The sequence below is a fragment of the Fukomys damarensis genome, unplaced genomic scaffold, assembly GCF_012274545.1.
Source record: "Fukomys damarensis isolate Sample0158 unplaced genomic scaffold, DMR_v1.0_HiC HiC_scaffold_39, whole genome shotgun sequence".
Classification (NCBI taxonomy): Eukaryota; Metazoa; Chordata; class Mammalia; order Rodentia; family Bathyergidae; genus Fukomys; species Fukomys damarensis.
Window position 1 is genome coordinate 111,926,561 of NW_022900951.1, and position 27,842 is coordinate 111,954,402.

The 27,842-nt window shown below is 38.8% G+C and overlaps 1 protein-coding gene across 1 annotated transcript in view; it reads left to right on the plus strand.

Annotated features, from left to right (window-relative positions):
• Positions 1 to 837: 837 nt before the first annotated feature.
• Positions 838 to 27,842, plus strand: part of Slc9a6 (solute carrier family 9 member A6) — a 51,722-nt gene continuing 24,717 nt past the window's right edge. Inside the window, exons 1-9 of the mRNA XM_010642496.1 lie at positions 838 to 1,039; positions 9,796 to 9,995; positions 11,803 to 11,880; positions 12,164 to 12,240; positions 12,625 to 12,737; positions 15,906 to 16,011; positions 23,551 to 23,692; positions 25,780 to 25,885; positions 26,178 to 26,266. Of these exons, the coding sequence (XP_010640798.1) occupies positions 871 to 1,039; positions 9,796 to 9,995; positions 11,803 to 11,880; positions 12,164 to 12,240; positions 12,625 to 12,737; positions 15,906 to 16,011; positions 23,551 to 23,692; positions 25,780 to 25,885; positions 26,178 to 26,266 (1,080 nt within the window). The 5' untranslated portion in view covers positions 838 to 870. The remainder of the gene's footprint in view (positions 1,040 to 9,795; positions 9,996 to 11,802; positions 11,881 to 12,163; positions 12,241 to 12,624; positions 12,738 to 15,905; positions 16,012 to 23,550; positions 23,693 to 25,779; positions 25,886 to 26,177; positions 26,267 to 27,842) is intronic.

Here is a 27,842-nt window from a genome sequence, read left to right on the forward strand (position 1 = left end):
CAGGAATTTACTGTTCTCTAATACAAAGTTCAAGTATGGAGCGTTGTGAAAATTCAGGTGTGTAAATTGGCTGAGAGACTGAGAACAGAGAAAATATTCTTGGAAAAAGAGATGAGAGACAGAGTTCAAAGGTGACTCTGGAGCTGGGGACATTTGCTTTAACACAACAGTAAAAAGTAACAAGATGAGAGAAAGAAACTCCCCACCGCTAAAGATTTCTTCTTTGGGAGAGTCGTGCAGTGCTCCTGAACACTGGTACATCTGAGCACAAACCGACTGAATCTTCTTTGTGAGATTAATGAGTTTCTGCACAGGTTCCTGATGTGACAGATGGCATATGTCAAGTGTGTACATGTAAAGAAAACCAAATATACAGACACAGGCATGATCCACGCCTTGGAGTCGTTTCTTTTACAAACTACTACGGTGCTTTTTGTTTTGTTTTGTTTTGTGTTTTTCTTTTTAAATGAGGACAGAACAAGGGGAATCCGGTTTAAATTACAGAGATGAAGATTGAGGCCACTCCCAAGGGGACAACTTCTTAGCCTGTGAGGAGACTCTGGGGGACTATATTGAGATGGGCCATGAAAGATCCATTCCCCTGAGAATAGGATGAAATAGACGGAGTTCTATCTACCTCTGCTTCGTTACACAGAGCTGAGGTTTCTTTAGCAGGGGGTAGGGGACTAGATTCGCCGGCCTTTCACTTCCTAGCCGCGCCCCGGGGTGCCCGGAAGGGCCCAGGAAGCCAGCCTGCGAGCGGAGGCTGCTACGGCCCCTTTAAGAGGGGCGGTGGCGCGCTCCGAAAGCTTCCCTCTGGCCCCGCAAAAAACCGGGGCTTCGGACGGTGCCGGCGAAGCGACAAGAGTCATGGACGAGGAGATCGTGTCCGAGAAGCAAGCGGAGGAGAGCCACCGGCAGGACAGCGCCAATCTGCTCATCTTCATCCTGCTGCTCACCCTCACCATTCTCACGATCTGGCTCTTCAAGCACCGCCGGGCCCGCTTCCTGCATGAGACCGGCCTGGCTATGATTTATGGCAAGTGCAAGTGCCGTAACCCCTGGCCGCCCCCTGGCACTGTCCCTTTCTCTGCCCGCCGGCTGCTTCGCCTCCTCTCCTAACCCTGATCGGCCTGCATTGGGCTCCCTTTCTGATTCCCCTCATTTTCTGCTTCGCCTTACCGCCCTCACTCCCGCGCCCGTTTCTCTGTCTTGTCTCCCCTTTATTTCTGCTACGCCCCCCCGTTTCTATACCTCACCCCCTTTAGTCCCCCATTTTCACGGCCTCTCCACACTTTTTTTTTTTGCCTCCAACCCCACCCCCTTTCTCCATCCTACTCTCCCTTCTATGCCTAGGGATCTCGGACCCGACCCGGGTCTAGAATGGGAAGGGAGTGGGTGCGGTGTCTCAAATTGGGCTGGCGGAGGGGAAGACATTGCGATCTATTTCGCTGGGGTGTCAGTTTGTTTAAGGTTCATCGAAGCTGCAGTAGCACCTCTGCTGCCCAGCGTTTGTCATTCTTTAGGAAGTCGACCTTTATACATTACCCAGCTCTTGCTATGCCTTGTCCTGTGGAGGTTGAAAATGAAAACCTTACTCCTGTGGAGCCTAAGCAAAATAAAAATCTGAACGTGGCATAGGCTTGGGGCATTTTAAATGACGCCCTGATTTTCTGTACTGCGTTTGGAATATCCGATGTGGATACATATGAGTGACCCTTCCCGTTCAGGTTTACAGAAGTGAGGACAGGGAAGAGTTATGGTTCTCCCAGCAATGTGTTGTACTATATCCACGATGATCGGGGACAGGTCAACCCTGCGGTAATTATCAAGCACCATGCATATGCAGTCTGGGTGTCTTGCTGTTAGCTGATTGAGTAAATGGCTCCAGTTCTTGAGTCTCAGGGAGCTTTTTTTAAGGTTATTTATTTATTTGAGTTTTTGGTGATGAGGCACAAAGGGTAAATCAAACCACGGGCTCAGAAGCATTTTGAGCCATGCTTGTTTGGGCCTCAAGGGGGGAAAAATAGATACATATTGCTGACTGTCTTAAACCTTGAGAGTATGCCTGAAGAGACCAGGGCAGAAAAAGCAATCCTGCCTGTGGAGTACATGTGTGAAGATCATCTTCATGTAGAACAGTCTTGAACAGTTGAGCTTGTTGAGATTTGATTCTGAGACTGGTGGATAGGTAGATGAAGCTTTGGCACAAAAAGACTTTTCTCAATAAGACTTCCCCATCCCACCCCCCTTCCAGTAAATCCAGACTTCTAGAATGTGCATGGATCTCAGGGGTATGGAGGAAAGGTACAGTAGTTGTGTGCCTCCGGAAGATGCATGAGCTCAGGCTGATTTCTCATTTTTAAGGTAATAAAATACTAAGCCTGTGTGTAAAATCTCCCTGCTCAATACTAATGGTTCTTTTTTTTTTCATAATTTTTGTATTTCATTTGCAGTTCTCTTACTGCAGATTGGCCAGATATACTATTCCGTTTTATATATTTTCTCTGTGTGAGAGTGTGATTTATGCACTGTCCTCAACAAACATTTACTGTTCAGTCTAGTAAGCATTAATGTAAGACCTTTGCCCTACAGATAAGTCATAAGGGAAACCTTAAAGGGAAAAGTGGCATTTTAGATTTGGTTAAATGCTAAAATAAGGGACTGATCACAGATACCTGTTTTCCATAGAGAAAGATGACATGTGGTACTTAAAGGTCAGCATATTTTTCAGGAAAGGGCCTGTGATAAAGATTATTGACTTTACAGGTCACATAGATCTTCATATCTGGGTTGCATTTTATTCTCTGTTGCTGTTGTTATTTTTCTTTTTCCAAACATTTACAATGTAAAAGTCATTGTTCTGGGACCATACAAAAAGAGATAGAGGAGAGGACCATAGTTGCAAACCCCTGCCTTTAGGGTCAGACCTGGATCCCTGTCCCACTGTGCTGATAGCCATGTATGATCTTAGGCAAGTCCCTCCTCTTCTTAACCTCATCTATATATTGGGGATAATAACTATAGGATTCCTGTGTGGAAGAAATGATTTAGCCAAGTACTTGACTGTGAAGTAAATGCTTGATAAATTATAACTGTGCTATTATTATCACATCATCATCATCATCATCTTGATGTGAGTGAGGAGATGATCAGAAAAGTAGGGGCTTTGGAATTAGGAAATCTAGATTTCATTTCTGGCTTTGTCACTTGCTGACAAACTGCAGTTTCTCAGGTTAGTCTCAATTCTTTTAATAGCAGTGTTTATTAAGAGACCAAGATAGTATTTTTTAAAAATCAAATAGGGACTTTGAATTACCTGGACATTATTTGCTCTTAGCCAGTATCATTAACTTTATCTAACTTTTGGGCTGAAAGAGAAAAATATGATTCCTTTTTTTTCTTTTCTTTTTCTTGAGACTGTATCTCACTAAGCAGTTCAGGATGGCCTTGAACTCACTGTGTAGCTCAGGCTGGCCTTGAACTCTCAGTGATCTTCCTGCCTCAGCCTCCCAAAGTGCTGGAATCTCAGGCGTGCACCACCATGCCTGGCAAGATACAGGATTACTGATTGCATTTCCTTAACTTTCTAATTTAATAGGAAGTGATAGAGGAGCTCAGTGTTAGTGTTCTTTGAAGGAGAAACAAGGGTGTCTCATGCAGTATAAAGTGTGAGAGTTGCCCTGGGAGTCAATCTGAGATTGAGTTGGCATTCTGTACTCTGTGCTGTTTTCTCAATGTGTGCAATGGGGGCTGTGGACTGAATAGCCTCTAAACTAACTCCCAAGCCCAGTTCGCAACTACATAGGACTGGGCCAAAGTATTTTCAGTACCACAAAAATTGAAGTTTTCTGATCCTAATTACTGTCTTTCACCTTTTCTTGCTGACTCTCCCACTGTCGTAGGTAGTGTGCTACTATATTAAGACCTTTATTTTTCATTGTGACTTCTCAGTGAAAAGAGAATGCCTACACTTCCATGATTCAACCTGCTGGTGATCTGATTCTTGTGGTGTCAGGTTAGCTACTTAACTCCTGGGAAAATGCTATTTAAAATGAGCCTTAGTTTTATCTTTTTGAGAAGCTAGGATAATTTTTTAAAATCGCTACTGTGGTCAGTTTCTCGACTGTAATATAGACTAATTGCTCCAATTACAAACATGACCTCAAAATACCCACATGGTTTGTTCATTGGCCTAGCTTTCTTAAGACACTTAAAAGTGAGTCACTGTTAGTAAAAATTGTTGAGTTAGTGAATTAAATCCAAAAAGTGATCACTCCCATTGTGGTGTTTATAGATAGTATAAAAAGCAAAAGTTGGAAGACTCTTTGCTTTGCCTTAAGCTTAGGGAATCCAGGATCCTAGGCTTAACCAATGTGATTCAGCAATAGGCATTTCTTATAGGTCTGTGCGTATGGGATATGACGACAACTTCAGGTATGAGCCGTAGTCCTTGGCCATAGAGCACTTACAGTCTAGTGATTTAATAGATAGCTTATTGAGCTTTACCATGTGTTAGATTTTGTGATAGGCCCTTTACAAGTATTTCATTTAAACCTCATAATAACTCTGTGAAATGGACACTATTACCTTTCCCATTTTTCAGATGAGGAAATTGGGGCTCAGAGAGGTTAAATGACTTACCTGAAGTCACATAACTTGTGCTTAGCCAAGTCAGTATGATTCAAAAGCTCTGTTCTGTAAGCCCCTAACCCACATTGCCTCTCATTGACAAGATAAAACTTAACTGTAAAGACAGTGTGGAGTAGTGTTATCATCACTGCATACTAGGAAACAGGTTCCATTAAGAGGTTATTTGGACTCGAACTTGATGAAGCCAGGATTTATTTGTCTGACTTCTAAACCTATGCTTTTGCTCTTGCATTGTGCTGTACTCAATTTCAAGATACCAAATATGTAAGAAGATAATACTTAAAGCTGTAAGGGTTTTGAAGGTGCATAGTGAGGAAAGGCTGTGAGGGGCCCCCAGAGAGTAGTAGTTCATCTTAATGTGAGTGAGGAGATGATCAGAAAAGTAGGGGCTTTGGAATTAGGAAATCTCGATTTCAATTCTGGCTTTGTCACTTGATGACAAGTAATTTTGGGTAAGTCATTTATCTCCAGTCTAAAGATGAGGAAACAATGAGAAATGTATACATCTTTGTCAGGAGATTACAGCCAAATAAGTTTTTTTCCCTTCCTACTTTCCTTCATTCCTTCATTCCTTCCATCCTTCCTTCTTGTTTTCTTTTCTTCCTTCCTCCTTTCCTTTCATTTTTTCTTTTCAGAAACAGGATGAGAATTGGTTTGAAGTCCTAGGTGAAAGGTTCCCTTGGGAAAGAGGGTTTATCTTTTTCGAGAGAGTTTAAGAGAAATGAGCTTCTATACTGATATGGGTAGGTTTGGAATGGAGGCAGACTGTGTCAGATGGCCCCCAGCTTCTCAGAAAAGTAGGCAGGGGGGCTGAGGACTTGACAAGGAGGTTAAAGTTTGCGAATGTGCTCACAGTCAATGAGATGAATAAATGCACATCACACTAACAGGTCAGCAAAAGCCTTGGCTTTCTTGGCTATCTTGAAATTGAATTAGCTTTTGCTAGAGAACTTAACAGCATTCTTCAAGCAAGTCATGAATGTTTTATTTATACACAATGCACCAGTGCTTCTTAATCTCAACTTTTTTTTTCAGTGATGTTCCTTCCACATTTTTGAGTATCAGAGGCTTCAGGTGTGATAGGCAAGAAGCAGGGGCTGGAGTCCCTGGGGAAAACCAGTTTCTGCTAACTGGGAAAAACATACGAAGGTGGGGCCTTGGGTAATGCTGAGTTCCTTATCACTCACTGGGAGAGTTTCCTAAGCAAGTAGGTCATGAATGTGTACTTAGGCAGGTAGGCTTCTCCTTTTTGTGAAATACACCTCTTTGTATTTGTCTTCTTTGTTGCCTGTTAGTGGCAATTTTAAAATTCATAGTATCAATATTGTTTGTGTCTCTGTATATGTGGGCGGCTAGAGGTTTCTGCTTTATCTTTCTAACAAAGCACTCTTTTTGTGTCCTTTCTCCCTACTGAGAATTGCTTTCTTACCATGGTTGAGGTTTGACCTTTTACAGAACCCATAGTTCCTTGATCTGTTAACTTTGCTTCATAGAAATTCTAATTTTTCAGTTGCCAGATACCATAATAGAAGGATCTTGACTTTTTTCAACCTAAGTAATTATTCTCCATACTACTGTTTTATCTGCCAACGTGTGTGTGTGTGTGTGTGTGTGTGTGTGTGTGTGTGTGTGTGTGTGTTTCCAGTCTGCCCAAGTGCTGAACCCTTGTGGGGCTCCCAGTTGGGTTTCAGTAGAGGATCCCCCACGCAGAAACCTAGTGGGTGCCTTTCCTTGCATAGTTGAACTTAGGGCCGTGGGAAAAATGCATGCTGCTGTTATTAATATTTGGAGCAGTTAATCTGTGATTTTTACTTCTGAATATAAAGGAGTAACTTTTACTGAGCCTTTTCATTAGGAAGATTTGTGGGATGGTAAAGAAAAGAACTGTTTCTATGTCTTATCTGTGGAATGACTATAGGGATCCATAGCCTTTTTTCTCCCAGGTTATATGTGTCAAGCACAGTTGATACCCAGCAGTAACATTTTAATTTGGGTAGAAGAGATACAATGTTTCAGGAATGACTCATTTATTTTATTTGCTAACTTTGGCTAAACTTTTTCAAATTGGCGTCATTTATTGGTCAGCAATTCATCATTGCTACTTACTTCAAACACGTGAGGCTCTTAAGTTGACTGGAAGGATCTCTCATTCCCCACTACCCTCTTTCCCAGCCTGTTTGTTTCTACTTCATTCCTGCTGAAACTGTCTTTAGCAGTCACTCTTGCCCTCCTTGTTCCAGACCTGATACATCTCGGTGCCTGCCTTACATAGACTTTGTTACAATGTTCTATTCGTTTGTATCTCTTTCTCAGCAGTGAATCTGCCCTCTCTTCCCGAATTTGTCACCACCACCCATTCCTCTTTTTCATACTCTTGTGGCTTTTTCTCCTTAGATTCGTTCACTCATTCCTCTTCCTCTACCAGCACCTCAGTGTTGGCTATTCATGGATGAAACCCCAGGCTTATATTGGCAGTCTTCGTCCCATTTTCTTCACTCCCAGGTGATCTTATCTGCACCTGAAAGCCACTAATTTATGACTGGCAAGTGGATATCTGCATTTGCGACACCCCCATCTCCATACCTCATATGCTCAGCTGTGCATTTGTCACAGGTGCATCAACTCAGGACGTCTGAGACTGACCTTAGCCTTTCCCTCTGTAATTCTCTTCAGCCTATTTCTACTTCATTGAATGGTTCCGCTGTCCAACCTAGCTGCTCAGGCCAACTTAGCCACCTGGTTACCAGGCCATTAGGCTCCTCTTAGCCTTAGTCCTTTATCTCACTTTCCTCCAGTCTGTCCCCCTCAGTCACCAATCTTTCTAAAGTGTGCCTTTATGCTGGGCATGGTGGCACAAGCCTGTAATCCCAGCACTCGGGAGGCTGAGGCAGGAGGATCACTGTGAGTTCGAGACCAGCCTGGGCTACATAGTGAGTTCCAGATCAGTCTCAATTACATAGTGAGACCCTGTCTCAAAAAAAAAAAAGTGTACCTTTAAAACTCCTCTCATGTAAAGGTACAAGATCCCAGTAATGAATGTAACTGTACCGTATACCTAGAATGTACCAATAAACTAAAAAAAAAAAAGGTGTACCTTTAAAACTCCTCTCTGCCAGTCACTCCTTTCGTAGATTAGGGACTGGAGCTCTTATGGCCTGCGTGACTGCAGTGGCCATCTAGCCAGCCTTTTGGATCCTCTATAGTCTAGGTCTGTCTTTCTAAAATAAACATCTGATGTCAAGCCTTCCCTTAGAACCTTTGTATGGCTTCATTTTGCTTTGGGAATGAACTACAAACTCCCCTTCCCAATATACACAATAGTTTGTTTTGATTTAATGTCTATGGATCTTTCGAGCTTTCCCTCTTATTACCTCATCAGTCAGCCCTAATAAACTATTTGTGATCCCTCAGTGGGCCATGTTTGTTCCTTCTTTTATAACTGCATATAGACTACCATTTCCCTATCTGGAATATACCTTTTCTTCTATTTTGTTACCTGTTCGGGTGCTACCTCTGGAAAGACTTCTCTAATGCCCCACTCCCTCATCCCGTTCAGGTGTCTCCTTTCAGTTTTTATGACACCTTGTATTACATTTTATTATGATTATTCCATCAGTTTTTGCTAACTGGACTGACCTCCCCAAAGGAGAGTCTTTGTTTTCATCTCTAAACCGAGAGGTCCTACATAGCACATTCATATTTTTTTTAATACTAGAGATTGAACCAAGAGTCTTTACACTGAGCTACGTTCCCTACCCTTTTTTTAAAATTTTGAGACAGGCAGAGTCTCACTAAGTTGCTAAGTTGCCCAGGCTAGGCTCGAAATTGCAACCCTCCTGCCTCAGCCTCCCAGTATGTTGGGATTATAGGAATGTGCCATCATGCCTGGCTTTCATTCCCATTTTAAAAAGAATTGCTGATGGGTCATACTGAGAGGCCACATGAGGGCGAAGTATAGCCAGTAGTGACATATTGTGCATCTTGGCATTAAATAATTTTTTTAGAGGGTTGGGTTCAGTTTGGGTTAAGGTATACCCATACAATGGAATGTTATTTGGCCACAAAAATGAATGAAGTTCAAATGCATACTACCACGTAGGTAGGTTTTAAAAACATTGCATTAAGTGAAAGAAGCCAGAACCAAAAGGCCATTTACATGAAATGTCCAAAATAGGTGAAACCACAGAGAAAGAAAGTATATTAATGTTTGTCAAGAGCTAGTGATTTGGGGATGGGGAAATAGGGAGTATTCTATCTTTGGAGTGGAAAAAAGTGTTCTGGAAATGGTGTCGATTGATATTCAACTTTGTGACTATCTTAAAGATCACTGAATTGTACAGTGTAAAAGGATAAACTTTATACAGCGGCGCCTCAATTCAAAAGCTTAATTAGTTCTATGATTTTAGAAAAGATGGCCATGTTTGTGTTTGTAGGAAAGATGGCTGTGATCATTTTTGTCACCCGATGCAGAGTTTGTAAACAAAAAATTTTGTCAAATGCTTCTGTTTGAGAACCAAATTGTTTGTATACAAAAGCGTTCGTGAACCAAGATACCACTGTAGTATGGGAATTATATTTCAATAAAGCTGTTTAAAATTTAAATGTGACCTTTTAGTAGTAGCAGAATTTAATCAATCTACAAATAATATATTGACTTTCCAATTTGTTAAATGTATGTTATTTGGCCAGCTATGTGCTTTGGGAATAAACTTGGGAAGCATATGCATTTAAGTCTTGTAAATTGATGGATGGAGATTAAAAAACACATTTCTAACATGATTATACTGAGAGATTCAGACCTTTTGGAGCATATTCTGGGTACAGGTGATTTGAAGGCATTTTCTCATTTTGTTGCTGTTCTCATCATTTATTTATGTATTGATTTAGAAAATAATGATGTGTGCTATTACTATAGGGCATGTTTTCCCCTCCTGATCCATTGGATTAATGAAGATTGGGCTCTTGGATGTGCGAATCTAGTAGTATAGTACTTTTTAAAATGGTAACTGTATTTGGTCTACAAAATTGCTTCTGAGCCACAGAGGCCTGTTGATGGAGATTTTCTGTGTCACCCCAGGGTATGAGGTGTGAACACAGGGTCTCTGTCTACAGGAAAGGCTTACATTGTTCTTTTATTCCCAGGTCTCTTGGTGGGCCTTGTGCTTCGGTACGGCATTCATGTTCCAAGTGATGTGAATAATGTGACCCTGAGCTGTGAAGTGCAGTCCAGCCCAACTACCTTGTTGGTAAACGTTAGTGGGAAATTTTATGAGTATACACTGAAAGGAGAGATCAGCTCACATGAACTCAATAATGTCCAAGATAATGAAATGCTTAGGAAGGTAAGTTTTTGGTTAAAGGGAATTTTTGTTTCCTTAAGCGTGTAATGAGCAGCAAAGTGATTTTGAAGAAAAATAATGACTTTTTAGGATTTGAAATGGTTTGTCTTTTAAAATGAGTATTAAACCTCAGGTAATAACTGTACCTAATGTAAGGAAATAGATATTTCTAGAAATTGTATTTTCCAGTTGAGGCTAAATGCTATAAACCCTTTTATGTTTCCCTGTTTGTTTACAATTATAATAAATAATGACCAAGATTGAGTTAAGTAGAATGTATAAGCATTTTTTACAGTGCTTATAATCTTTAGAGTTTTAGAGCATTTTCAGCTCATTGGGTTTATTTGAAATTACCTAAAATATTCCATTAGTATTTCTTTCTTTTTATTTTATTTTTGGTACCGGGGATCAAACTCAGGACCTTGCGCTTGCGAGTCAGGCGGCGGAACCCCTGAGCTAAATCCCCAGCCCCGTTAATATTTCCTTGAGTTCTTTCTCACCTTGGGTTTTATGCAGAGCACAATTTATCCTTTCTTTGGTTCCTAATCTAGCATAACTTCGGGGGTGTTTGCCTGAACCTCAGTTGTCATACGTAAGGGTTTATGTAGGCAGGTGGTTTGCAGTCCTACTGGCCCTTGAACATTCCTGCCTTGTTTCTCTCGTGAAGCTTCTGTTTTTACCCTCCCTTGGCCATTTGCCTCTATGGTACTTCTGTCTTCTACATCAGTAGGACTCGACTTTTAGAGCTACTTGATTATATTCCTGATCACCTTTAATGCTTTTCAAATTTCCCGTGAACTGAATTTATTTTGCAGTGAGCTCTGACCACCTTTGGAAAATTCTGGTTACTTTAAAGTTCTGGCAGGGGCCAGGGATTTAGCTCAGCGGTTCGGTGGCCTGCCTTGCAAGTGCAAGGACCCGAGTTCGATCCCCGGTACCAAAAATAAAATAAAATAAAATAAAGTTCTGGCAAACTAAGTTTCTGCATGTGTATGTATTGCTTGTGGCTTTGTGTCCGTATCAAATTCTTTTGTAGCTTTATGAACCGCATCATTAAAGTGAATAGGTTTTTAAATGAGTGGGCTGTAGGGACTAGAAGTCAGAGTTGTACAGAATGTTTTAATGTAATATTACGTTGTGTAGTTTTAGAGATTTTATCTGTATAACAAATTATCTCTGATTGTTGCCAAGTTTCCCCTGAATTCTGTGTTACCAGTTTTGGGTCTCTCTCTTCCTTCTTGTCTTTCCTGTCTGGTCCTGTCCTGTCCTTCCCCTCTGCTGCTTCTTTCCTTCTCCCTCCAGTACTAATCTTTGAACTCAAGACCTTCTTGCTGAGTCACTGAGTTGTCTGGGCTAGGCTTAAACTTTCAATCTTCTTGCCTCAGCCTACCAGAGTGCTGGGGTGACAGGCAATCACCACCCCACCCAGCTTGGGTCTCTTTTGCTTAAAGCCAGAATGCGTTCACATTTTCTCCTATTTTAAATATTTTAATGTAATATTTTAACATGATTTTCACAGAAATGGCTTAACTCATTTAACACTTAACACTATCTCTGTGTCATGTGCTTGAGAAGTAGAACAAAAGCTCTCCCATGTGAAATCTTTTACAGGAGGAAACACAAAATTTATTATATGCCTATGGCAGAGAAGTATTAGACCTCTTTCTATGAAAGATTTTTAAGTTATTGCAGTAATGTTTTTACCATGGGCTACTTTAACATTTACTCTTTTTTTTTTCTTTTTGATAATGTGATAATGTGGATGAGGTCTTCTAAGGAAATTAATCTATAGAACTCTTTATTTTAACAGGTTACTTTTGATCCAGAAGTATTTTTCAACATATTACTTCCTCCTATCATATTTTATGCAGGTTATAGTCTGAAAAGGGTAAGTGCTTTTGCATTTTCCGTATTTTGAATAGCCTTAAACTTTCCATGGGTTGTTATATATTTGACCCTCTAAAAACAATTCATTTCTTTCCAGGATCTCCTTCCTTTTCCTAATTTTTTTTTAACATACTGAAATTTTTATTTATATGAGAATGCTTTCTCTTACTGATTTCTTTTAGTAGTAAATAATGGGTTTCATATTGGCATAGCACACTGGAATAGAGAATTCTGTCAAACATTTGGTAAGCTATCACAGTGTGATTTTTTTTTCCCCCCACCAGAGACATTTCTTCCGGAACCTTGGGTCTATCCTAGCATATGCTTTTCTTGGAACAGCAATTTCTTGTTTTGTTATTGGGTAAGCATTTGAAGCTTAACCTATTTTTAGCTTTCAAATTATAATTCTAAAATGATACATTTTTGCTTATGTGGTTTTGTATTCCTGAATGTGGCTGTAGACTTTTACTGTAAAATGCATTTACATAGGTAATGATGTTGTTTTAATTATCCTTTGGGCTACAATATAAACCATATTTAACTGCTATGGATTAAATTTGGGATTAATCACACAGTACTATAGTAGACCCATTTTTTGGGGGATGTGGGTGTACTGAGGATGGAACCCAGGCTTAGTTATATATTGACACTCGTGGCCCTCGATCCATCTTCTTATTCTTAATTTATTCTAACTCCTTTACCAGTTGACATTTTTTTCTAAAGTAAGAATATGTTTATTGAACAGGTCAATAATGTATGGCTGTGTCACACTGATGAAAGTGACTGGGCAACTTGCAGGAGATTTTTACTTTACAGATTGCCTGCTATTTGGTGCCATCGTATCAGCAACAGACCCAGGTATGTTTTACAAAAGGACCTGGAATACTTTTCCAGCAAAAGCACATACGAGTGTTCTCTGAGGTATAGAATTCATGATTAGGGACTTCCCCATGCTGTGCTTTCCAATTGTGGCGGCTAAAACAGTTATGATTCCTTTTGGCTTGAAACGTTCCCACTGGCTTGAATTGCTCTTGGTACAGGTGTAACAGTCCTGTGTGTACTGCTGGTGGTTGAAGCCTCCTGGCAGCGAGACATATGAATTACAGCCCTGATGTGAATGTGTTGAGCATTCATTTTATGTTTTTCTTTTGCTTCTTTATTACATTTGCCTCTTACTGGTCCACAAGTTCATGCTGTCTAGACGAGATCGATAAGATATTTTATTCAAAAATTTAGGTTGGTCTCCCTAGTGATTGGACAAAGGTCAAGATAAGCTAGGTTACAGATTTGTTAAAATAAGTCTTAATTATATACTTCCTTTTAAACTATTAAAAAACCAGTTCCCTAAAACTCTTTTGTTTATATTCAGCTATTTGCATCTAATAATAAGAAAAGAAGTTTTTGTTTTTGTTTTGTTTTGTTTTTGGTACTGGGAATCAAATTTAGGACTTCACACTTGCTAGACAGGCACTGTGCCACTGAGCTACATCCCCAGCCCAGAAAAGAAGCTTTTGAATGATTGTTATAAGGCAACTCTGTTTATACAGGCATGATTTTGGGTTATTGGTGGTCTTTAGTATACATTAAATAATTATTTTTTATAAATTGACATTATGGTTACAATATTATTTTGGTAGTAGCACAGATTGCTCTCCTGTAATTTTAGTGTCAAGCCTCTGTAAATTGTGTTATAGAATAAATTTAATTGTATTGAGTAAGGTTTTAGTTTTTCTAGTTTAGTAATGGTAAGCTAAATAGCTATATATAAGTGAGGAATTTGGAGAAAAATGTAGGATGAAGAGTTCCGGAACCACAACAGAGACTAAAGAGTTTTTGTTTTGATTTGTATTTGTTTGTTTGTTGCCTCCAGTCAAATCCAGGACCTTGCATATCTAGGCAAGCACTGACCTACACCCCCACCCCCTGGACCTAAGTTTTTGAAGTAAAGATAAGCTTTTTTAGTATGACTGGGACTTTGGCAGAGATTTGTTCTGTTTTACCTTTTGACCTTGTAAGTTAATCATCTTCTTTAATTGTCATCCACAGAGTTAAAAGTAGGATTTTAAGATTATCTCTGAATTCCTGTGTTAACGCTGATAACGCATGGCATTATGGGAAGGGGAAAATATGTTAGGACTGTGTCAGAGATGATTTAAAAAGATTACTCAGCCATTAGTGTAGTTTAGCATTTTTAGGACTAGAAATCAAGTGGCTTCCTTAAAGACCACTAAGGCTTTCCCCTTGCTGCTTCTAGCTGCCCCCATTATCAGTATGAAAGTTGGAGGGGAATTTTTGGGAGCAGCCAGCAGTCTCTGGTTTTTGTGTTCTCTCCCAAGAAGTAAGCTCCTCAATTTCTCAGTGTGTGAGAAATCTTTAGACTGTCTGCCTTGCTATAACCTTGTAGTTTTGTTGTAGAAATATTGTCTGAACAGCACAAGCAGAAATCTTTTGTTTATATCAACTTGGAGAGTAGTTTTTCTAAATTATGTAGGTACTTGCTCTAATTCTACTATTTTGCAGTTGTTAACTTTTCAGGAGTGTGAGCTATAGGTTTTCTTTTTCTTATTCTGCAGCTTTGCTTCACTGTTCTTCTCTTTCTCTTGATAAGATGTAATATCAGTGTATTCCAGCTGCAGTGCTTTCCAGTGGAAATTATGTCTTTTAAAATGCAAGTTTCCTGTTTTCATGGTTGGCATTTGAAAAACAACTCTTCCATCTCTGGGTATATTAATCTTTCATGTCTGCTTGGCTTTATTTAGTGGGTGAGCTGTGTGTGACTCAGCAATTAAAGTTATAATGCAACTTCTCGATCTTATCTGATTTTTTACGAATTCCAATATAATTGCCTCTGTAAAAGAAGAGTTTGTTCTTTTGGTTCTTTTTCCTTCTCAACCTGTAATATCCTGGTAGTTAAATTCTTCAGTTAAATATGGCAGCTGTAATTCTGCTCATAATTTTTACTCTAACCCCAAAACTAAACTTGTATTTTCATTTCCTACTGGCTTTGCTAAACCAGTGTGTTTGCAAGTCAAATACAAGTGAGTTGTAAGGCTCTAAGGAAAAGGAGTTTGAAGCAGAAGATACTTTTTCCTTCCCCTTCCCTTCCCTCGCCCCCTCCCCCCTTTCCCTTCTGACAGGCTGTTTTGTAGTCCATGCTGGCCTTGAACTCACTATGTAGCCCAGGCATGTACCACCACACCTGGCTGAAGTAGAAGATGCTTTCCATATTATTCTTCATTAAAGATTAAGGATTAGCTGATCTGTAAGAAATTCTAAATGTATTCTTTTTAAAATTTTTTTTTGTTTTTATTGAGTTTATTGGTACATTCTAGGGATACAGTACAGTTACATTCATTGTTGGGATCTTGTACCTTTACATGACAGGTCTTGGTTCTCATTTTATCCCCTTGTCCCTGCCCTCCCTTCACCCCCTCCTCCCCTCCCCACTTACACTTTATTTCCATTTTTTTCATTTTCTCCTATTTTTTTCTTTGCTCTTATTTCCTTTCCCCTACCCTTCCCACTTTTCCTACACCTTTAGCCCTTTTCTTCCTATTTCACGTTGTTAATTATCTTGTTAGGATCTTGTATACTATTGTAGTTTTTCACACCAGAGAAACTATTTGGTATTTACACATGTGTCACTTATTTATTTCACTTAGGAGTATATCCTCAAAATGTATCAATTTTCCTATGAATGACTCTAATTTCTCATTCTTTATAGCCATAAATGTATTCTTTAGGGGGAAAAATGTAGAAAACCAGTTCATTAAAGTTTTCATGAAGAATCTATGCCAGCTTAGTCCTACAAGCTTATTTTCAATTGTTTTTAAGAGAGAAAGGAGAAATTGCATGTATGTAATTAGGGGGAAAATATTGACGTAAAATCACCGAATCTTTAATATGATGAAAGAATATTAAAGCAGTAGTAATTAATTTCTAAATACCTCTTACAATCAGTTTTCGAAGGGAATATGTTATATTTGTAATGTCTTAACTATTCCTTTGACTCTGTCTACTTGCTAGTGACCGTTCTTGCCATATTCCACGAGCTTCAAGTTGATGTTGAACTCTATGCACTTCTTTTTGGAGAAAGTGTCCTCAATGATGCTGTTGCCATAGTGCTGTCCTCGTAAGTGTTTTCTTATTATGTTCTGAATGGTACAAGTAAGGGTGCTAGGGACTGAAAGTTACTCATTGAATAAAACACATTGTGAATAGAAATATTTGGAAGGCTAAAGCTTATTTTCTTCTTGCAGAAATACATACTTTAATGGAAAATTCAGGGAAGAAAAAAATAATAAGTATCTCATCTCAAAATAATTTCTCTAAACATTCTAGGACATTTTCTTTTACTTTCTTTTTTATGTGTATGATATTTCTACACAACAGTAATTGTAATGGATATCAAATTGCATAATCTCTTTTAACATTACATCATGACCACTTTACTAGATTAATTTTTGAGTAGATAATATATTCATGTGGTTCCAAAATTAAGACTGTATAATTAACATTTATACGTAAAAATTACTTTCTTACTCTTGTCCTCATCTGTCTCTCCAGCACCTTAGAGCTAATCATTTTTATTAGTTTCTTATGTAGCTTAGTGTTTATTAAGATGCAAGTACAAATATAAATAAATACTCTTATTTGCCTCTCATTTTTTTGTGGGGTTGGAGATTAAACTCAAGGCCTCACATATGCTAGACAAGTGTTGTACTACTAAACTACATCCATAGCCCCTCATTTCTTACTTTGAAAATACAACACAATCTATACTATCTATATGTATGTATGTATATACAATATATGTATATATACAGTATATATATATGAGAGCATAAACATTCTGGTGATATTTCTACATCAAAAGCTTGTAGTATTCTGTACTACATACTGTGTAATACCCTATGTATAAACTGGACAAGAGTTTTGCTCATTCTGTTATACTGGACCCTTGAACAGGTTTCAGCCCCTTGCTCTCCCAAATGATGTTAAGGTGATTAACCTTCAGCTTTAATTTTGTAATGCATAAGTATGTGGTAGGCTAAATTCTCAGAAGTAGTATTGGTGGTTGGTTTAATGTAAACACACTTGTAATTGTGTTAAATCTTGCTAAGTTGCCCGGGATTGTACCACTTTGTCCTTTAGCCACTGAATTATGGGAAAGTCTGTTTCTTCACAGCTTCACCACTGGGATAATTGTCAAATTTTAATATTTTTGCCACCTTGATACTTTATATTTAGAATTGTTAAATGATATATCTTCATTGAAGACAGTTACTGAGTAATACCTTTTATCTAAATATAAAAATTACGCATTATTACGAGGTGTTTGCAGGTGGAATTATGGGTCTAAACCACTTAGGAGCTGAATTTTGCCTACTCACTCTTACTAAGCAAATGTCTAACCCTATAGAAAGTTGATTTTACTTCGTACCAGAATTTTCTATAAAAGAGAAGAGCCCTTCTCATTTTCACTTTATTTTATTACTCTCCTTATTTCACTTTGTTACCCAAAAAAGAAGAGTAAATCACTGACCAGATTACATAGCTTGATTATCCCTGTGGCCTTACTGCAAAGTGGGAAGTTGTCCTTTCTGAGATACAACACGAATCCCTTAGATGTCACGTATCATAATATAAAATAGGTCAAATCCATTTTTGTGACTGGAGTTTACATGAATGTTACCTCTTCTGCCCTGTATTCATTTCCAGAACTTTTTTTCAGCTATCTATAACTAAGCTAATATTGACAGTGAACATAAGTACCTTCAGTGAAGATAGATACACAATAAAAATTGTATATTATATGAAGGAAGGAACAGATACTGTATTCGTAAATCATGTGTCAGAAAGTTACAGTCCATCGGTACATGTGCGATCACCAGCACTAGTGAGTAAAAAGAGTACATTACAGGCAGTTACTCTTAGAATCAATTCTCCATTGTAGGCAATTTATTGTTTAATCATCTTACTAATTAGTCAGAAAAATCTGTTTTCTTCTGGTCCTAACTTAAACTGATGTGCACTGTGCCTTAGTTTTTCCATGGATAAAAGTAACCTACTTCTTGCCCTTTAGGAACAGTTGATTAGTGTTAAAGAAAAAACACCTCATTGAGAGATTTTGAGCTTGGTGATATGCATATCAATGTTGAAGAATAAATGTATTAAGAAGAGAAAGCCTTTCCCATAGCACTTGTCTCAAGGGGCCAGCCTCGTCATATTACTGTAGTTTCTTTTAAAACAGGATTCTGTGATAGAATGAATGCTCATAGAAAACAACTTGAGAGATTCATTCCTTAATTCTCGTAGGCATGGTACATAGCTAGTACCACTTTGACTTGGGAGGAGATAAATTACCTCATTACACGCTATGGTGGAACCCTTGTGGAGAAGGTCCATATCTAGAGAGTTGTTATTAGCAGGCCAATTGTTAGATATGTAAGTGTCTTAATGGAGTTGAGCAAATGAGTTCCTGCCCAAAGGAAACCAGTTGTGTGTGAGTTACTAGTAATGTTCAGAGGTATGAAGATCATATAGTCTTTCATTTGCTTTTGATACGTTTTCAAGTATGTTAGATATAGTCTACCTTGTGTTGCATTCTCTCATATGGCATTCTCTTAGTTTGATGATTGTCTACTGTATATATTATGTGTAAGTCTTGAATCAAAAGCGTGGGTACCACTTTCCCAAGGAATTCTGTTTGGTGATCAAAGGTTAAAGCAGCCCTTATTGAAATTTATGTTGGAGGTGGGTTTTGGTGTTTTTTTTTTCTTTTTTTAGAATTAGTATGTTTGTGATACATAATAAATCTGTATCTTATTTATTTCACTTAGCATTATGGTCTCAAGGTGCACCCATTTTCCTTTAAATGACTGAAATTTATCCTTTATGGCTAAGTAGTAATCCATTGTGTATATATGCTACATTTTCTTTATCCATTCATCTGTTGATGGCCATATAGGCTACTTCCAAGATTTGGCTATTATGAATTGTGCTTTATAAACATGGAGATGGTTTTTTTTGTTTTTGTTTTTGTTTTTTGGTACTGGGGATTGAACTCTGCTCCTTGCACTTGCAAGGCAGGTGGTGGAACCACTGAGCTAAATTCCCAGCTCATGGAGATGGTTTTTATTTGTCTCTTTGTTTTTGTTTTGTTTTGTTTTGGTTTGGTTTTTTTTTTCTGAGATAAGATCTCACTATGTGGAACTCACTATGTAGCCCAGGCTGGTCTCAAACTCACAGCGATCTTCCTGCCTCAGCTTCCCAAATGCTGGGATTACAGGCATGTGCTGTCACGCCCGACTCTTTCTGTTTTTTGAACCCTTTTTTTGTTTTGTTTTGTTTTTCAGACAAGGTCTTGCTGTGTAGTTCAGGCTGGTATTGCTCACTATGTAGCCTGGGCTGGCCTCAGCCTCCTGGGTGCTGGGATTACAGGTGTGTGCCACCACACTCACCTTTTTTGAACCTATTATATGAGAAGTCATTTAAAAAAATATTACTGGTTTTAACCTGGTTCCCTTATATATTGCTATACGAGCTAGATCTATATATGCTGAACACAGTATGGAATACTAGCTAGTTAAAGATGCAACATATTCCACTGACTGGATATAACATAATTAGCCTGGAAATCTAAATTCACACTATTTTAAAATATGTTTTGTGCATTCATTAATATTTTATAAAAGCAGAAGTACAGTGAGTAAATAAGCATGACTATTTAACTCCACTAGTTACCAGAAGTATATACTTAAAAGTAAGTGGTCATTTTCACTTGTTCACTTAATAAGACAAAGTTGTTAATGATAATAGTTTCTGTTGGTAGTGTAATAGTGCTGTCATTCTTAATGGTGTAGTTCCACCATCCCTACCCTCACCGTTGGGGATGTTTGACAATGTCTACTGACATTTTGGTTGTTTTGCGTGGGAGTGATTTGCCATTGATGTCTAGTATGTAATGCATAGTACAATATCCCTCCCCTGACAAATAGCTAGCTACCTGGCCCTAAATATCAATAATTCTAGAGTTGAGAAACTTTGGTATAGTGAAACGAGACCACTCGTTGTTAACATTAAAATTAGTATCCTCCTTTATAATTTATGACAATAAAATTAATACATGCTTATGATAAGAATTCAAAGTATTTGCATTTTTTTTTTGGTTTTTTGAGACAGGGTCTCACTATGTAGTTGAGACGGACCTGGAACTCACTATGTAGCACAGGCTGGTCTCCAGCTCTCAGTGATCTTTCTGCCTCAGCCTCTGAGTGCTGGGATTACAGGCGTGCACCACCATGCCCAGCAAATTCAAAGTATTTGACTTAGAAAGTAGAACATTCCTGAAATTTCAGGTCAGAGGAAACCACTGATAGAGATTTCTTCCAGACTTTTTCTCATTGAGTTTACTGATACATTTTAGGTATACAGTACAGTTACATTCATCATTGGGATCTTGTACCTTTACATTGACAGGTCTTGGTTCTCATTTTTACCCCTTGTCCTTGCTCTCCCTTCACCCACCTCTTCCCCCCATTTACAAATACTTTATTTCCATTTTTGCATTTTCTCATATTTTTTTCTATTCCCTTATTGCCTTTGCCCTACCCTTCCCACTTCCCCTACATCTTTAGCCCTTTTCTTCCTATTTCACATTGCCAGACTTTTTTTTTATTAAGATACTAATGTTCATATGAACATACTTATCTTTAAACAGAAAAGATACAGAAGTACATATATTTTCTGTAACTTGCTGTTTTCACTTGGTAATTGTACTATATTAATGCCTCTGCTATCCTACTGTATGGATGCACTACAAAATTACCTCACCAACCCCCTCCTGACTAATATTTGCTGTTTTTCCTTTTTGTTTGTTTTGTGGTACTTGAGATGGAACCCAAGGCCTTGAACATGCTAGGCAAGCACTCTACTGTTTTGCTACACCTGAGCTGAATATTTAGCATTTCTAATACCACATTATAATATCTAGCATTGCTGTGTAAATATCTTTATTCTTGAGAGTGTTTCTCTAAGATAATTTTGTTTTTGTCATTGTTTTCTAGAATACTTCTGGGAAGGTTGAGGTGCTAGGGATCAAACCTAGGGCCTTGTACATCCTAGGCAAGCATTCTACCATGTAGAATACTTTTTAAAAGATAATTTCTAGGGCTGGGATTTAGCTCAGTGGTGCTGCCACCTGCCTCAAAAATGCAAGGTTGTCAGTTTGATCCCTGGTATCCAGAGAGAGAGAGAGAGAGAGAGAGAGAGAGAGAGAGAGAGAATTTCTAGGTAAATTGATAATGATCATTTTAAGAATTGAAACCTATCATACTTCCCTCCAAATATTTAATAGAGACCTTCTTGAAAGTAGTTGAATAACATATAAAAAGAGCTACAGGTATAGTAATGTTATGTATTTCTAGGACTGTAGTGCAAAGAAATAGTTAGAAATATGTAAAAACCAAAAATTTGTTCTCAAACAGTATAAGCAACTTTAAATGTCTAACAATGAGCAGACAGTTAAACAAATCATGCTGTAACCATTTGGAACCTTTTGAAATCAAAACTGTGGTCATAGTTGAAGAAGCAGAACTGTACGTTACGATTATAATGAAATATGAAATGGTATTCATGTAACAAAAAGAGGGGAAAGCAATATGGAAGGAAAATGAGATAGAGTAGTAGAATAACAGGTGTTTTTTCCCTCTAAACTGTACATTGTGTTACTTTCACGATCTTAAAAATATTCATGAAAATGATTTCCCAAGATCAGATGTTGACTGATATGGAAAGAATGAGATGAGCTCAGATTTCATGCCAGAGGCCAGCATTTCTTCTGCAACAGAACAAAACGAACCTCTTATCAGTTCTCATCTCATCACATTTTCCATGTGATTTTAGTGATTAAATAGTAAAATAATGATTAGTGTGAATCTTGAATTTACTTGAACTAATCCAGGGAAAGCAACTTCGAGAAACATGGCATAGATATTTTATTCCAGCCAACATTTTGGAATATACTACCGGGGAGAAAGATTGTTGTGACAGTATCGTTTCTTTATCTCCAGGAAGTTGATGTATTTAAATGTTATAAAGTGTTCAAATCTCTTTTATAATGGGGTGACCTTTTATGTATAGGTAAGGCAACATGATATTAAAGGCCATTTCATATTTATCAAAATAATATCAAATCTACTGGGACCAAAATGACCTGGTTAGTTTAAACATTTAAAGATAAATAAAAGTTTCCTTTCAAATTGAGTTTCAGAAACTTCTAGATGTTACTGTCAGAGATTAATGTTAGTCCCGTACTATACTTCAATGAAATAGATACAAATTAGGAAATTTTAGTTTGGTCTTAGATTTTTTAAAAAATTAAGTTAGATTTGGGAAGTTTGAAAAGCACTTGCACATGATACGTTAAGCACATTTTTAAGCCTTGAACCAGGAAAAACAAAAAACAAAAAATTATGCAGTAGCCACAGGGAGAAGTCATTATATTCTTAGGAATGTATTTTCCCTTCTTTTTTTTTTGACATGACTTATATGATGTGTTTGAAACTGGGCTTTTTATAATGCCAGTACCTCAATAAAATGAGATGAGAACGATTTAGACTTTTTTTTTTGGTACCAGGGATTGAACTCACAACCTTGTGCTTACGAGGCAAGTGCAGTGCCACTGAGTTAAATCCCTGGCCTGGGAACTATTTAGTAACAGTGGGCACTGTTGCCAGAGACCTGGTCAAGAGCAATTTTCACAGCCAATTCTATTTCCTGGGTTGGCTATTATAAAAGAAGCATTTTCAGGCCAGGTTTAGACTGTGAGAGTTCCAGAGTGGAGCACATCCCCTGTAGTTGCCTGTCTTGGCCTGGTACAGCGTGACTTTCTTTCAGAAGTTTAGGGTGGAGAATCCAGCTTGGGTATGCTCAAAATAATTCCCTGGAAGGACTTTCAAACCCTTTTCCCATTGAAGTCCAATTTAGTGAGTGAATGGATACCAAGCATTTGGCCCACTCTTGTATTCTAAACATTAGAAAGGTCATTTAATCGTGCCACCCCCTCCATAGGAATTCCAAAATGTGACAGGGTGTAGTATTGGACAATATTTGTGTTTGTTTCTTTGTTTGTTTGTTTGAAATACTTTGTATTTCAGTCTGGCTCTGAACTCACAATGTAACCCAGGCTGGCCTTGAACTCTTGGCAATCCTCCTGCCTCAGCCTCCCAAGTTGTGGGATTACAAGTGTGCACCACCATGCCCAGCTTTTTGAACAATATTCTTATGCCTCTGCTGGATTTTGCATTCATTTGTTCTCATTAGTATGTTTGGGCTTTTGGATACTCCATGTTAGTAACTCTTCAACATGGTCGTAATAGAATAACACTGCATAGTATTGAGAATGGGCGAAAAGCTTCAGTACAGCTTTTATATAGAGACTTTTCCATGCTCTGCCTCCTGGAATTGTCACTTAAGGAAAAACTGAGTCTTCCTGCTAGCTAGATAGATTACATGATTTTTTATAACCTTTTGTCTTTATTTTGGCAATTCAAACCATAGGTTCGGGTTTTGTTTTTCTCCCTCTGATTTTATCTATCAAGTTCTATGCTAGGTTAATGGTTTTAAGGGAAAAGTGCCTCTAGAAGTAAGACTACTCTCTCTTTTGTAGCTCAATAGTAGCTTATCAACCAGCAGGAGACAACAGTCACACCTTTGATGTCACAGCCATGTTCAAGTCTATTGGGATCTTCCTTGGGATCTTCAGTGGATCTTTTGCAATGGGCGCTGCTACTGGAGTGGTGACAGCTTTGATATCCTTTTTTTTCTATTTATCCAAATGAAGTAGTTGAGTGTTGTAATTCATGGTCCCTCCTATTTTTCTTATAATTTATTATTATAACCAAGTACTTGGTCTGAAAATATGAAGCAATACACTTTTATTGTTTTGCCCTACAACTCACTGCAAGAATCTAGTTAGTCACAGAAGCCCCTTGAGGTTGAGTTGTAAGGTTGTAGATTAAATTGATATAAAGGGAGATCCAAAGAGCCTCTGAGTGTTCTGTGCTGCTGGTCAGCTTGGTAGTCTTCTCTGTTTGGGAAGACAAATAGGTCATGTATGACCACAATGGCACATGAACAGAATATAGTTCCCAGATGAGGTTGGATAGGAATTGATCCAGGCCCTCGGAAAGTTTAGCTTTTGCTCTGTAGAACCCCGGGCTGGGAGCTCAGAGGACTTGGGTTATAACCCTGATACTGCCACTAGTTAGCTGTGAGAAATACCAGGCAAGCCATTCTTATATCCATTAAAAGTCATTTCCTAATTGCCTGGAAGTGCCAGATGTTATGCTCTGTGTATCAAAGATAGACAAGACAAACGGGGGCTGGGGATTTAGCTCATCGGTTCGGTGGCCTGCCTTGCAAGCGCAAGGACCGGAGTTCAATCCCCAGAAAAAACAAAGGGTCCCTGCCTCCCCAGAGCTTCTGGTGTTGGGGCAGACACAAAACAAGGTTGATGCTTTGATACTCCACGTCTGCATCTCAATGTAGAAAAGTGGGGCGGGGAGAGTAGGGAAGTTGAGTGGTACAGTACTACCTGATCACTAAAGCAGTTCCAGTTTTAAATCTTCTAAAACAAATGCATGATTCTTTTTCAAAGATTGACCTCTCAGTTTGATATATTTTAGCTTTATGCTGGAAGAGACTTCTTTTTTTTTTTTTTCTTTTTTCTTTTTGGTACCAGGGATTGAACTTTGTTCCTTGCGCTTGCAAGGCAGGCGGCAGAACCATTGAGCTACATCCCTGGCCCTGGAAGAGACTTCTATCATGACTTTTTCTAGGCGAACTGAGACATATGTATATGCAGTAAAAGAGTTTTAAAGAAGGAGCCAGAGAGATAGTATCTCTTTAGTGCTGCAGGTTCCTTGAAGTCAAGAAGTATACCTTGCATGTCATTTTGTTGTAGTAGGTAGTTTTTGGAGTGGCTGTAGATTCCAGCCTGCAATTTATCACAACTGGTCACATACCCTTTCATTGTCAGTGAACAAATACTTTTTGAACTAATATAAGTGAATGAAATGTCTCGGTTTTTTCGTCATGGAATGAATGAATGTTCTACATTAGAGATGTGTTAGAGGATCGAATAAATGTGAAATCTCATGGAATTATGTTTTTAATAATATAAATTGCTATTATTATGGAACATGACTTGCTTTGGGTGACAAAGTTAGAGCGGCACATTGTGTATCCAATCTTGTTTTCATCTCTACCTGTCCTTTTTTTGAGGAGCAGCATTAAAGATTGGACCCAAGGTCTTTGCACTGAGCTGCATCCCCTGCCCTTTTGCTTTTTATTTTGAGACAGGGTCCAGCTAAGTTGCCCAAGTTTTTTGTTTGTGTGCTTTTTGAAATGGTATCACTATTTATTCCAGGTTGGTTTTAAACTTACTGTGTAGCCCAGGCTGGCTTCAAACTCATGGCAATCCTGCTTCAGCCTCCTGAGTGCTGGGGTTACAGGCATGTGCTACCACGCCTGGCATGGTTTTGAACTTGGGATCCCCCTTCCTCAGCCTCCCACAGTGCTGGGATTACAGGGGTGTGTTTGCAGTGCCTGGCTCTATCCTCTACTGTGTGTTTTCCAGCAAGGTAAGTGATGCCCATAAAGCAGTAGGAACAGCTAGTCTGTGAGGCTTCCTCACTGACAGGAAGACAGCTTATTCCTCAGTAAGATGCTCACTCTAAGGGTTTCTTGACACTGGTGTTTCCTCATTTTGTAACTTCTGTGGTAAGAAAGACTAGGGTGCCCTTCTCTCATTTTCTTGGTTGCCTTGCTTTGACTATTATTTTTCTAGTCACACTTCTGTATTCCAAGATTTCGTTACCAAGCTTAACAGTCTCACGTGACAAAGTTCACCAAATTGCGGGAGTTCCAGTTGCTGGAGACCGGCTTGTTTTTCCTGATGTCCTGGAGCACCTTTCTTTTGGCTGAAGCATGGGGCTTCACAGGTGGGTTACTCTTTCTTTTGGACTGTAAACCCTTACAGGGAATCACTCAGTGAGCCACTTCTTCTACAAGTAGATTAGCTCCTTTCGTATTTGAGCAAACCTGTGGTTGAGATTTAGGCTGTCACTTTAGAATGTACAAAAAAAGATTTTCAGTGGAAGCAGTTCCTCAACAAAATCAAAGTCAATGAAAATGTCTGTACTCTGCCCACAATCTACTTCTGTAAAATAAGGACCTCAGTATAAAAGATGGGAACCTCCAATGATGTGAACTTGGAATTTGTTATCTTTGTAGGTGTGGTTGCAGTATTGTTTTGTGGCATCACACAAGCGCATTATACATACAATAATTTATCCACAGAGTCTCAGCATAGGACAAAACAGGTAAGACAAACTTTATAGTTCTTGAATAAAATTTTCCTTCTCTCAGCAAAATAGAAGCTTTTTTAAACTTAAAGAATCATCTTTGGTTTGGTCAAGGTTCTGTCTAGTCTGCCTTAGACTCTAGAAATGGACGAGACTGCCAAGCGAAAGGGTGAAGGCTGGTGGACGGAGATAGGTTAGGGACACAGCTAGGGATTATTGTTCTCGTGCTTCCAGTAACCACTCTGTTAGCTTCCTCATCTCTTGCTGTTTCCTAATCTAGTGGCTTTTAAGAGGAGTGTTTGGAAGCTCACTTCTAGCTTGACTAGAGCTGCTGCTGTGTGAAGCGTGAAGCGGAGAAGATTAACTCCTAATCTGGCGAGATCTGCTGGGCCATCCAGAGAACACTAACTTCCTTCAGTTTTCACTCAGGCCCTGCAGGGCTGTTCTTTGCGGGAGACTGTCAGTGAACGGGTACTGAATGATCACTTGTGCAGGGTACTGGAAAAGAATTATGAGTGAAATAAGCATAGAATGTTCTGGCTTAGGCATCATATAGGACAGTTACATGAACAAAATGTACTATGTGGAGTAGAAATAGGTGCATGCTTGATAATGATTATGGTGAGAACTAGGAGCATTCCGTTTCGCCAGATGGTCAGGAATAGTGAGATGAGTGTAGAAAGGCCAAATTATAAAACAGGCTCAGTAGTTCCTTTTCTCTTTGTCCATAGCTGCAGATTTAGTTTAGACCTATGCTTTCCTCAACCATTCAAAAGAAATTAGACTCCATTCCTAAGCATATATATCAGGAATGCAAATCCCTTTTGCAAATCAATTTAGTATACTAAGTATAAAGAAGAAAACCAGATGGGGTTCAGGCTTCTTCTAGGTAGCAGGGCGGGACATAATACAATCCACAGGGTAAGAGTTTCCAGTCTTGGCATTGATATGAAGCTTGTGTACATAAAACAAATCCTGTGACTAATAGGACTCTTAGCTTGTGTGCTTTGGATACGCACAGGGGGGAACGGCTTGAGTTTTGAGAACCTGGATTGTTGTTATAGAGGAAGTGTTGCGCGCACAAGGATGGGAAGGATTTGGGGAGGCCTAGAGAAAAACAGGATAAAGGCAGGAATACAAAGGGGACAGTAAAGTATATAGCAGAGGTTGACCAACTATGGCTCTCAGGCCACGTCTGGTCTTGCTGGTTTAGGAGCTAAGGATTTTGTTTTGTTTTGTTTTCAGATGTTTGGGAAGAAATTAGGGGAAGAATTTTTTGTGACCTGTGAAAGCTATATGGAATTCAAACTTCAGTGTCCATTAATAAGGTTTCATTGGCACACAGCCACACTCATCTTTTAAATGTATAGCCCGTAGCTGCGTTTGTACTACACTGTCAGAGTTAAGTAGTGTGACAGAGACCCTGTGACTTGTAAGGTCTCAAATGTTTGTTCTCTGGCGCTTCATGGGAAAAGTATGCCAACCCTTGTGTTGTGGATTAAGCCAGTACTGGAGAGGCACTGTATTATCTCCGATCCTGGCTCCACTACTTGTTGGATGTGTCCGGCCATCAGTTTTTTTTTTTTTTTTTTTT